This window comes from Oncorhynchus kisutch, linkage group LG28 (assembly GCF_002021735.2).
Source record: "Oncorhynchus kisutch isolate 150728-3 linkage group LG28, Okis_V2, whole genome shotgun sequence".
Taxonomy (NCBI): Eukaryota; Metazoa; Chordata; class Actinopteri; order Salmoniformes; family Salmonidae; genus Oncorhynchus; species Oncorhynchus kisutch.
In genome coordinates, this window is record NC_034201.2 from 36,878,594 (window position 1) to 36,891,724 (window position 13,131).

The 13,131-nt window shown below is 41.7% G+C and overlaps 1 protein-coding gene across 21 annotated transcripts in view; it reads right to left on the reverse strand.

The window, feature by feature from the left end:
* LOC109872857 (disks large homolog 2-like) overlaps positions 1-13,131 on the reverse strand; it is a 306,188-nt gene that overhangs the window by 25,082 nt on the left and 267,975 nt on the right. For all 21 annotated transcript variants that reach the window (XR_004206033.1, XR_004206034.1, XM_031808345.1 and 18 more), the window contains 2 exons: positions 5,300-5,456; positions 2,354-2,456 (listed from right to left, as the gene is read on the reverse strand). Coding sequence is in view for 19 of the 21 variants with exons in the window: in XM_031808345.1 (XP_031664205.1) it covers positions 2,354-2,456; positions 5,300-5,456 (260 nt within the window). In the remaining 2 variants the exon portion in view is untranslated. The remainder of the gene's footprint in view (positions 1-2,353; positions 2,457-5,299; positions 5,457-13,131) is intronic.

The window sequence follows — 13,131 nt, forward strand, 5'->3', positions numbered from 1 at the left end:
TGGATGGATGGATGGACGGACGGAAGGATGGAATAGGATGTGTTGATGGATGGATGAATAGGATGTGTTGATGGATGAAATAAGATGTGTTAATGGATGGATGGATGGATGAATAGGATGTGTTGTTGGATGGAATAGAATGTGTAGATGGCTGGATGGATGAAAAAAGATGTGTTTGGATGGACGGACAGACGGAAGGATGGAATAGAATGTGTTGATGGATGGATGAATAGGATGTGTTGATGGATGAAATAAGATGTGTTAATGGATGGATGGATGAATAGGATGTGTTGATGGATGGAATAGGATGTGTTGATGGATGGGTGGAATAGGATGTGTTGATGGATGGAATAAGATGTGTTAATGGATGGATGAATGGAATAGGATGTATTGATGGATGATGTGAGATCTTGATGCCTTACACCAGGAAAAAGCACAGTGGGCATTGGTTTGGGGCTCTGAGCTGGGGTATAGCGTCAAGACCTGAAAGACAGACTGTGACTGAAGTCTCCTACATTCTGCATTTACTACAGTTGGGTGCATTAAAATGTTTAGATGGCTGCGATTCATTTCCTCAAAAGATTGCAGCGAATTCATACATTGTTTTATCAGTGATAAACAGTTTAATATAAACAAAAACCTGTATGATATGTAACTATTTGTAATTTGAAGTGATTTTTCATCGTTGCAAAGGCGAGAGATGCAATTGCCACTCCAATTGAAGAATGACCCAGGACATAGTATAAGAAATCAGTCACAGTCATATAGAAGGGGTGTGCATGGGAATGAGGTATGTACAGTTGAAGTCGGAAGTTTACATACACCTTAGCCAAATACATTTAAACTCAGTTTTTCACAATTCCTTACATTTAATCCTTAGGCCAGTTAGGATCACCACTTCATTTTAAGAATGTGAAATGTCAGAATAATAGTAGAGGGAATGATTTATTTCAGCTTTTATTTCTTTCATCACATTCCCAGTTGGTCAGAAGTTTACATACACTCAATTAGCAATTGTTAGCATTGCCTTTACATTGTTTAACTGGGGTCAAACGTTTTGGGTAGCCTTCCACAAGCTTCCCACAAGAAGTTGGTTAAATTTTGGCCCATTACTCAACAGCAATGTATTTTATGGCAATGTACTGGTACTTACTAGACAATTACAGTTCTGGCCCTTAAAAAGTTATTTTTACTTAACACTTTCCTGCAGTGAAGGTGACCTGCGGAGATCTATTATAACAGCAAGTGCTGTCAAATACTCACAAATGTTCCTCATTTGACCTGCTGCTGCCAAAGTCATAGGGAAAAAAGTCCTGATGTTCTTTCATTTGATTTTCAGCAATTATATTGGCAGATTGTTCAGTTTGTGAACTACATTTACATTTGCTCTTATCCAGAGCGACTAGGGTTAAGTGCCCTGCTCAAGAGCACAGACAGATTTTTCACCTAGTCGGCTCAGGGATTCGATTCAGCGACCTTCCGGTTTTGGTCTATAGCTGTTAACTGCTAGGCTACCTGCTGTCCCAGCTATCTAACTTTGCAGCTGGATGTGCTGAAAACAAAAAGGCAATAGGTTCTCATTGGTAAAAACATTTCTATGACCAAAATGTACCGTTTACTGATTCTGAGGACAATCTTCGGACAAACTGATTCGTAGCAGGACTATCTTCCCAGAATACACCTTTACAGGCCCATGACTCCCGCTTACTGCAGACATCCCATGAAGTATTGCTAAAGACAACCGCTGACTTTAATCCAACATGACATGTCTTGGCACACGACTCAAAGCAACTCAATGCACCACAGGCAATGTACTGGAGATTTACAAGACGGAGATGGACAGAAAATGTCCCTCGTGGGTTATTAGTGTTTATTTGATTTTGTGAAATTATGTCAATATTTGTCCACAGGATTTGGTTATACTAGGGCAGTGGTCGCCAACCTTTTCTGAGCCTATGCAACATTAACACAGTCTTTGTTTTTTATTTTACTCATGGTGCCGGTGCCTCTGTATCTGATCATGAGTCTCTCAGCGGATAGAGGGAGAAAGCAGCAGAGGGTCCACCTCTTACCGCCCAGGTAGCCGAGTTTGCACCTCCAGTTCAAAAGGGGACAACTTGACCTATCCGATGTGCCAGGCAGCTTAATAAAGTGTACCTACAGCTAACAGCACGAGATAAATTTATAAAATAGGAGTAAGTATTTTCTATTGTTGGCCTTTTTACAGAAATGTTCGGCGATCGACTTGGAATGCTTTGATGGGTTGATGACCACTGTCCTAGAGTGTGTTTTGTCATTTGTCTTCCACCTTGATCGTGAAGCTCAGTGATTGGCTGTTACAGCTGACACTCACCCTCGGGCCTGTACTGAGCAATGATGGTGACAGTTTGGCCCGCCCCCTTTAGTGCTGCAGCCGCTTGCTCGTGGGTGGCCCCGCGTAGGTCGATGCCATTAACCTGCAGTGACAGAAAGACACACCCATCTCTACATGAATTTTTAACTTTTTACAACTGCAAACAAAACATATCAGGTTAAATAGTGCCATCCCTCCTTCCCTCTCCCTCTCTTTCCACTCATCCCATTCACCTCAATCCATGTGTGTGTGTGTGTGTGTGTGTGTGTGTGTGTGTGTGTGTGTGTGTGTGTTTGCGTGCATGTGTGTGTCTGTGTGTCTGTGTGTCTGTGTGTGTCTGTGTGTGTGCGTGCGTGTGTCTGTGTGTGTGTGTGTGTGTGTGTGTGTGTGTGTCTGTGTGTGTGTGTGTGTGTCTTTGTGCTCACTGCTCCAATGCAAGTCTGACAGTGTGAGGAAGTGAAGAGATTGGGAAGTGAGAGACTATGTGCCTGAGAGAAAGAGAGGGAACAAGTTATTCTTAGACATGAAAATCAGGCCAGAGCTGAAATGCGCCTTAACTGCCTACTATAATGAAGGTACCAAGGCCAAAGAAGGCAAGGGCACCCCAACCACAGTTTTACATCCGTTTTAATCAGGCATCCAGAGTGATTTGAAAACCCACTGTACATGGTTGAAATAATAAAAATAGTGAATACAGAAAGAGGTGTGTCTAACACGAGGGCCAAACCTTTAAACATGTTTTCCAAAGTTGCATCACTCCATGTCAAATTGGTGATGAGTTATGGCCACTACATGTTTGCCACTGTGCCAGTTTGTGGCTTGATGCTACCCTTTTACTGCGATAGGCTACTGCTCTTTCCAAGATAATTTAACTTGTACATGTTAATCAATCATTTCATCCACACTGCTCACGAGCGTCTGCGTTTCCGAACGCTCAAAAATAACTTATATTTGAGACGCTCAACACTGGGCAGCCTTTCGCAAGTCCCGCCTCATCCTTCTCCTAATTGGCTTTGAGGAGTATTATTTCTGTCAACAAACCAATGTGGGTGCTTGGAAGAGGAACGAGAAAAGATAAATCAAAGCTAACAAACTAAAAGCTCAAAACGAACTAATTAGGTTTCCTCTTTTATCTGTGTGTTAATAGAGGGAGTAGAGAAACACACGATTCTGAAACACACAATTCTGATTCCGGGTCAAAATTCAACAAAGATCCATGGCCTCCCGGGTGGCGCAATGGTCTAGCTGTGCCACCAGAGATTCTGGGTTCGAGCCCTGGTTCTGTTGCAGCCGGCCGCGACCGAGAGGCCCATGGGGCGGTGAACAACTAGCCCAGCATCAGCCGGGTTAGGGAGGGTTTGGCTGACAGGGATATCCTTGTCTCATCGTGCATTAGTGACTCCTGTGGTGGGTGCAGTGCACGCTGACCAGGTTGCTAGGTGTACGGTGTTTCCTCTGACAAATTGGTGCGGCTGGCTTCTGGGTTGGATGTGTGTTGTGTCAGCGTGTCAGCATGTGTTTCGGCGGATGCATGGCTCTTGACCTTTGCCTCTCCCGAGTCTGTATGGGAGTTGCAGTTTTGAGACAATTGGATACCATGAAAAAGGGAGCAATTAAAAAATTCTACAAAGATCCAGCAAAAGCTGTGCCACCAGAGACTCTGGGTTCGCGCCCAGGCTCTGTTGTGACCGGGAGGTCCGTGGGGCGACGCACAATTGGCCTAGCGTCGTGAGGGTTTGGCCGGTAGGGATATCCTTGTCTCATCGCGCACTAGCGACTCCTGTGGCGGCCCGGGCGCAGTGCGCGCTAACCAGGTAGCCAGGTGCACGGTGTTTCCACACATTGGTGCGGCTGGCTTCCGGGTTGGATGCGCGCTGTGTTAAGAAGCAGTGCGGCTTTGTTGGGTTGTGTTTCGGAGGACGCATGGCTTTCGACCTTCGTCTCTCCCGAGCCCGTACGGGAGTTGTAGCGATGAGACAAGATAGTAACTACTAACAATTGGATACCACGAAAATTGGGGAGAAAAGGGGGTAAAATTCGAAACAACAACAAACAAAAATGTTTAATTGGTGTGGATAGACAAAAATCAACACGCGGTTCAAAAGTTACAGCTAGGGGTGTAACGGTTCACCAAACCCACAGTTCTGTGGTTTTGGGGTCATGTTTCAGTTCAGTTCAATGTAATGCCAACCGTTACTGTAGTGTTGGTATTCCTGGTTCCATATATGATCATTACAGCCTTCAGTTCATTTAGCATTAGCATTACATTTGCACATCAATTATCTGTACAAGTTTGATTTGACGGTTTGGCTGATAGAATGAATGTATAGGCATTGGAATTTTGAGAAACAATTCATCAAATTTAATCGGCCATCTTATGACATAGCAACGTTTTCTTCGCAATATAGTTAGGTGCACGTAGACCAGCGAGCACACATTAAATCTGGTGTCAAAAGGCTGTTCCTAGGACCCCTAATAATAGTTCAATTCAGTTTTGAGATTACTTTGAACACGTTTTACTAAATTCAACAAATAATTCCAATTACGTTCAACCTGAAAAATGTGTGCAAATAGAGAAATGATCAAATCAAATAAACAGACCTATGACTGCTTGCCTTCTCATGAACAAAATAAATCAGTAAAGATGTATAGTTTTGATAGAAGGCTACAGATATACAATGCTGGCAAGCGTTTGCACTCACATGTATCGACTGTACTGTACTGTGTGTACATAAGAGTGTCTTTGTTTACAGTATACGAAAATGACTTAGTACTGGGACTGTTTCTCAGGACCATCTTGAAAATGGGAACTCTCATGGATATAATCTTGCCCATTATAGTCTCAGTATATTTATGAATACATGTACATACCTGTGTGTGTGTATGTAGAAACAATATCAGTATAAATGTGTACTTCATCCTGTGCGTTTGTTGGGGTAAACTCACCGACAAGATCTGGTCTCCCCTCCGCAGCTCTCCGCTCAGGTCGGCAGGCCCTCCCGCCAGGATGAAGGAGACAAAGATGCCCTCTCCGTCCTCCCCGCCCACGATGTTGAATCCCAGGCCTGTGGAGCCCTTGTGGAGGACCATCCTCCTGGGATCCCTGTACAAACAGGTCAGATAGTACATCAGCTCAGCATCCGAGTCCGAGGGGCTTAGCATCTTGACTGTCCGTCCAGGAGAGAGAAGAAGAAAGGCAACCAAGCAGTACAGATGCGTTGGCACGTAGAGCGTACAGGGCACAGTACGGAGATGGCAGAGGCCCAAAGGGGGATTGTGCTCTACTTAGATCATTGTCCCATTTCTGACTGGTTTCCTGGAGACGAGGAGCCTGCACATGAGCGTGAGGGGAAAAGTGTGCACGCACACACACACTTCCTCACACAGACACGTATGAAGACAGAGCTAGCCTTTGTCACCAGCTCCCACTGGAATAAAGTCAAATAGGAATCAGGACATTCTGAGAACACCTTCCCCAAGAACTCTTTGGAGAGATGAGACTGATTTTCCTTGCAGTTCCACCAATCTACTGTGAATGGAGCACTGTCTCTGTCAAACTAACACAAAATGATCTACATAATAATATCTGTAAAGTAAAGCTAGATGGTTCTGAGTTGGTAGCCAGGTCTCTTCTTGAGTTTCTTGACAGGACAAGGACAGATCAAGTCTGGAAATCAAGCTATAGAGATGGATAGAAATGCATTTCAAACAACTTTGGTTCGTATGTGTCAAGTGTCTCCGAGAAGGAATGCTGCTCGAGGATCAGGTGTAACCTTATTCAATGTGATCGAAAAATTGCACACACCAGGGGTGTGAGTACTTTCTGAAGGCACTGACCCAGGAGTGCCTTCAGAAAGGTGTGTGCTGACTTCTTCCACATTTTGTTGTGTTACAGCCTGAATTGAAAATAACATTGAGACATTGTGTTACTGGCCTACACACAATACCTTATAATGTCAAAAAGGAATAATGTTTTTCAAATTTGAAAACATTTACTGAAAAATGAAAAGCTGAAATGTATTCAACCCATTTGTTATAACCAGCCTAAATAAGTTCAGTATTAAAAACATGCTTAACAAGACACATTTTTTATTTAACTAGGCAAGTCAGTTAAGAACAAATTCTTATTTTCAATGACGGCCTAGAAACAGTGGATTTACTGCATGTTCAGGGGCAGAACGACAGATTTGTACCTTGTCAGCTCGGGAGTTTGAACTTGCAACCTTCCGGTTACTAGTCCAACGCTCTAAACACTAGGCTAACCAGCCGCACTCTGTGTGCAATAAGTGTTCAACATGATTTTTGAATGACTACCTCATCGCTGTACCCCACACATACAATTATCTGTAAGGTCCCCCAGTCTTGCAGTGAATTTCAAACACAGATTCAAAAACAAGGACCAGGGAGGTTTACCAATGTCTCGCAAAGAAGGGCAGATATGACTGAAGTCTGAAGTCGGCTTGAAAATCTATGACAAGAATTGCAAATGGATTTCTAGCAATGATCAACAACCAACTTGACAGAGCTAGAAGAATTTTTAAAAGAATAATGTGAAAATATTATACAATGCAGGTGTGCAAAGCTCTAAGAGACTTACCCAGAAAGACCAAAAGGTATTGTAACATGTATTGACTCAGGGGTGTGAATACTTATGTAAATTTGATATTTCTGTATATAATTTTCAATACATTTTCAAAATGCTCTAAAAACATGTATACGCTTCGTCATTATGGGGTATTGTATCAATTTTGAATTCAGGCTTTAACAGATCTAAATGTGGAATAAGTCAAGGGGTATGATTACCTTCTGAAGAAACTGTGGTATGTAGGTTCTCTTAGATTGTTGTGATAGGACCTAACACTTGTTCTACATTCGATCGCCATCTACTGGAGTATTAAAGGAACACTTCACTGATCTTATACTTCATATATTCAGCACCACACCAGTATATACAGTTGAAGTTGGAAGTTTACATACACCATAGTCAAATACATTTAAACTCAGTTCTTCACAATTTCTGACATTTAATACTCGTAAAAATTCACTGTCTTAGGTCAGTTAGGATCACCACTTTATTTTAAGAATGTAAAATGTCATAATAATAGGAGTGTGTGATTTATTTCAGCTTTTATTTCTTTCATCACATTCCCAGTGGGGCAGAAGTTTACATACACTCAATTAGTATTTTGTAGCATTGCCTTTAAATTGTTTAACTTGGGTCAAACATTTTGAGTAGCCTTCCACAAGATTCCCACAATAAGTTGGGTGAATTTTGTCCCATTCCTCCTGACAGAGCTGGTGTAACTGAGTCAGGTTTGTAGGCCTCCTCGCACAGACTTTTTCATATCTATAGGATTGAGGTCGGGGCTTTGTGATGGCCACTCCAATACCTTGACATTGTTGTCCTTAAGCCATTTTGCTTGGGGTCAATGTCCATTTGGAAGACCCATTTACAACCAAGCTGTAATTTCCTGACTGATGTCTTGAGATGTTGCTTCAATATATCCACATAATTTTCCTACCTCATGATGCCAGGAAGGCTGCAGCAAAGCATCCCAAAAACATGATGCTCCCACCTACGTGCTTCACAGTTAGGATGGTGTTCTTGGGCTTGCAAGCCTTCCCCTCCAAACATAACGATGGTCATTATGGCCAAACAGTTCTATTTTTGTTTCATCAGACATTTCTCCAAAAAGTATGATCTTTGTCCCCATGTGCAGTTGCAAACCGTAGCCTGGCTTTTTCATGGCGGTTTTGGAGCAGTGGGTTCTTCCTTGCTGAGCGGCCTTTCAGGTTATGTCGATATAGGACTCGTTTTACTGTGGATATAGATACTTTTGTACCTGTTTCCTCCAGCATCTTCACAAGGTCCTTTGCTGTTGTTCTGGGATTGATTTGCACTTTTCGCACCAAAGTATGTTAATCTCTAGGAGACAGAACGCGTCTCCTTCCTGAGCGGCATGACGGCTGCGTGGTCCCATGGTGTTTATACTTGCGTACTATTGTTTGTACAGATGAACGTGGTACCTTCAGGCATTTGGAAATTACTCCCAAGGATGAACCAGACTTGTGGAGGTCTACAATTTTTTTTCTGAGGTCATGGCTGATTTCTTTTGATTTCCAGTTATGTCAAGCAAAGAGGCACTGAGTTTGAAGGGTGGCCTTGAAATACATCCACAGGTACACCTACAATTGATTCAAATGATGTCAATTAGCCTATCAGAAGCTTCTAAAGCCATGACATCATTTTCAGGAATTTTCCAAGCTGTTTAAAGGCACAGTCAACTTAGTGCATGTAAACTTCTGACCCACTGGAATTGTGATACAGTGAATTAAGTGAAATAATCTGTCTGTAAACAATTGTTGGAAAAATTACTTATGTCATGCACAAAGTAGATGTCCTAACCGACTTGACAAAACTATAGTTTGTTAACAAGAAATGTGTGGAGTGGTTGAAAACGAGTTTTAATGACTCCAACCTAAGTGTATGTAAACTTCCGACTTCAACTGTACATGTGAAAATGGCACATTTGTATATGACGTAAAAAATAAATGTAAAAAAGCACTTGGGCAAAGCAGTGGTACCTAAACATTTTTAAGGTGTGTCTCAAAAAATGTGTGAAATAAGATTAGTGTTGGACATTGTCTGAGCATGGTGATCGTTGTAAGCTTTCCTGTAAGAAAAGGCCTACCACGAATTTGAACTGTGACACTACAGAGCAGGTGTGTAATGATTCTGTTGCAAAATATTTTGTCTGTTGCAAACAAGAGTTTCTATTGAACAAATTCAGGTAGGTCCCTCCCAGTTTCATTTCCTCTTTTTGCTTCCGTTTGGTTCTTAAACAGTAAACGGTTTCTGTAATGAATACACCCCAAGCAAATTCCAATCACTCCAGGCAAATAAACATTTGGACCTCGAAGCCAGTTCCCCTGCTGATTTAAATTATTTCCTTCTAATAAGGGACTGATTTAGACCTGGGACACCTGGTGTGTGCAATTAATTATCAGGTTAAACCAGCAATAGTCCGGACCTCCAGGCTCGGATTTGAATACCCGTGCAATAGAGCACCTATAAAACATTGTATACAGCTTGTTTTGGTATTCAGCATGTTTTGGTTATACAGCTTGTTTTGGTATTCAGCATGTTTTGGTTATACAGCTTGTTTTGGTATTCAGCATGTTTTGGTTATACAGCTTGTTTTGGTATTCAGCATGTTTTGGTTATACAGCTTGTTTTGGTATTCAGCATGTTTTGGTTATACAGCTTGTTTTGGTATTCAGCATGTTTTGGTTATACAGCTTGTTTTGGTATTCAGCATGTTTTGGTTATACAGCTTGTTTTGGTATTCAGTATGTTTTGGTTATACAGCATGTTTTGGTTATACAGCTTGTTTTGGATATACAGCATGTTTTGGTTATACAGCTTGTTTTGGTATACAGCTTGTTTTGGTTATACAGCATGTTTTGGTTATACAGCATGTTTTGGTTATACAGCATGTTTTGGTATACAGCTTGTTTTGGTATACAGCTGAGGGATTGTTGGAACGGCCAACCTGCCAGCACTCAACAGAGAATTGCTTCCAAAATGTAACACTAGATGGCAACCAAACTCCAGATGGCACCTGAATGTCCCTTAATATGGCACAAAAGTTTAAACCAAACTTGAAATGACGCCACGTATTTCAAATCTTCTTAATGCAGCGGATAATATTGGTTGGGAATTATATTAATGGAAATGGGGATATGTAAATGTTTGTCTTTCTGTGATTCGGGGCTCATATTCACAAAGAATCTGAGACAATCCTGAGAGAATAACTCATGAACTGTGCTCAGACCAGCTTTGAGTATATAACTGAGAGGCATTCTCAGCTAAGACAATGCACATGGTTGACCCCCTTGCTAGGAATGAGAAGCCGCTTTCCCCTCTCTCATTGGTAAATGCACCCTTTTTAAAGACTATTGAGATGGACAAGTTCAGGTAGTCCTTCTCGACTCGTCCGTTTTCTAGTAAATACAACCCTGATGCTTCTGTTACAACACACACGGGATTTAAGCCAGGCTCTCGCCCTCCCTCAGTGTCCCTAGAGGCCCCCTGTGACACCAACATAGCCAGCTGCAACCCAGTGATAAGGAGAATGGGATGGTTAGGCAGCTGGAGGCCCACGGGAGGCTATTCTAGGCTAGAATGCAGGGAGGTAGCCTACAGTTAAAATGCTAATGCTAACATAGTTCTGTAATATCGATTCAGCACACCTGCAATAGCTAACAGACGATTGCAGCACCACGGCAATCACAGGCATCTCAACACAATCATGTGGGCGAACAGGAAAACAAACAGAGAAAGCTCATTGTGAATTCCACCTTTCTCTGGATAAGCTCAGACAACCAATCCCGCCTATGCATTAAACATGCTCCATGATATGCCGTTCTCTTCTCGCCTCCAATTTATTTCATCTCACCTTTTGTTAGGCATTACCAGAATCTTTATACTCATGCAGGTCCTTTGATATTAAAGTGTTAAAATATGAAAATATTGCTGGGAGAATGCCATGAAAGTGAGAAGTAAACTGACATTTTGAATGCAGATGGTTGGGTAGGCTGCTTAAACATGTCAACTGGCCAAAAACATTTATTTTCAACCTTCATGCATTGTCAACGCTGGTCAAAATAAAGTTGCGTGATTTCCATTGGAGTTTTGATAGAGACAACAAGACTGTACATAGAACATGACCATGCTATCTAAGTACTTGTGTTTAAGCAGTTCCCACTCAACCTACTCAATTTACAGTAGAATGAGAGGTGAATACATCCCACTGGGCACAGATGTCAGTTCAACGTTTAGTTTTGATTTACATTTGGTTGAGTTTTCAACTAATGTGAATTCAACAAGAAAATACCATGTCATTGGATTTAAGTTAAAAGTTGAAAATAAATACAAAATGAAATTCCCTTAAGTTGATGACTTTTTGCAAATCCAATGAGTCAACGCCATCAAGTTGATTCTTTCGGTCGAAATGACGTGGAAACAACGTTAATTGAACCAGTTTTTGCCCATTGGGTTAATCCTTTGAGAAATGCTTGGAACTGCACACCCCCTTGCATTCTAGAGGAGGAGTTTAAAAAAAAAAAGATACGATTTGATTATTTCCTGCTCCCTCTGAGAAGTTGAATGGCAAAGCACAGCTCTCTAGGGTTGTAATTGGATTAGAAGAATGAAAGTGGCAGTGCACTTAGCCCACAACATTGAGGAAATGCCCCCCCCCCCAAAAGGGTGACAAGGCAATCCAAATAACATGTTCTATGTCCCAAATGGCCCCCTATTCCTTACATAGTGCATTACTTTTGACCTGCACCCCATGGGCCCTGGTCAAAATTGTGCACTGTATATGGAAGTGTGCGCCATTTGGGACGTAACCACTGCCTTCCAGTTAATAATGGTTCAAAGAAGTGGTTATGCCTACCAATGAGCAATTAGACAAAATGTTCACCTTTTTTTATGACATACTAAAATGCTCTGGTATTCTGTGATTGTGAGGCTCTGTGATTGTGAGGCTCTTGCTAAGTTTCTGTAAAAGGAGACAGTAGCGAAGGCTCCTTATTAAAACATTGAAATAGCTAATAAAATCATTATTAAATTCAGGTGGACTAAATTAAACTCTGATATCCTGGTAGATTGGGTAAAGTTTCCTCTGGGTATAGATCTAGGTTCAGCTTCCCCTCCCCCAAACCTAACCTTAACCATCAGTGGGAAAAATGACCCAAGATCAGTGTCTAGGGGCAAATTCACCCTACAGTACGTCAATCATTTCTGTCAACTACCCTTGACCTATCAATAAAGGATTATTGAATCCCATTTGATGGTTCTCAAATGCATCTCAGTTAACAATGTTTGACATGTCAAGACACATCAAGCGTAGGGAAAGTCATCGAAATGAAATGAATTCAATATTGAGTCGGCACATCCAGAAAAAATCTATGAACATCCTTTCATCCCTACTTGTCATTTTAAGCCAGAGAAGCATTTGTGTGACACATATGTACACAATACAAAATGGTATGGAAGGATGCCAAGTAAAGCTACATTCTGACAAATGGTTGAAAAAAAACAATCATACAAATTACTAAATCAAATTTTGGGTTCATCCACATGATCAGAGCTTGATAAAGACCTACCATAGTGTTCTTCAACTGGGTGACTCTTCAACAGCAAATAAAACAACATATGCCATTCATTTGAACCATTGTCAATGCCCAAATAAGTGTAAGCAGTTTGAAATATCCCTTGTAAGTTTAACTTTGACCAAATACAAAAACAAACCCTACTCCGCCTCTCCTTTAGGCTGCCACATGTGAACAACACCATTTCAGTAATACATATCTAACAAGCGCTGCAATTACTTGCATAATGGACAGCAGGCTTATCCATTGAAATATGATGCAGGAAGTGCCAAGTCTCCATTCCATAGACATAAAAACCATTAGATGGTGATAGCTCTGACATCAGCCACGTACTCCTATGGAAAACTCCCGACGGCGCATGAAGCCAGAAATGTGCCATATTACTGAATACGGCTGAATGGCACCCAACAAAATTGCTAAAGATCATGGAGAAAGTGGCCGTAAGTAGCAAAGGATCATGGTTGATGTAGTCATTTTCATTCTGCCTGAGAGACACGTGCAAAGAATGTGCATGAGCCTCTTTGTAGCCTGCCAGCCCGTGATTGGTCTGTGTCACCACGTGGTTCCGTGTTGTAATGATTCTGGACAGTCAGATAGCT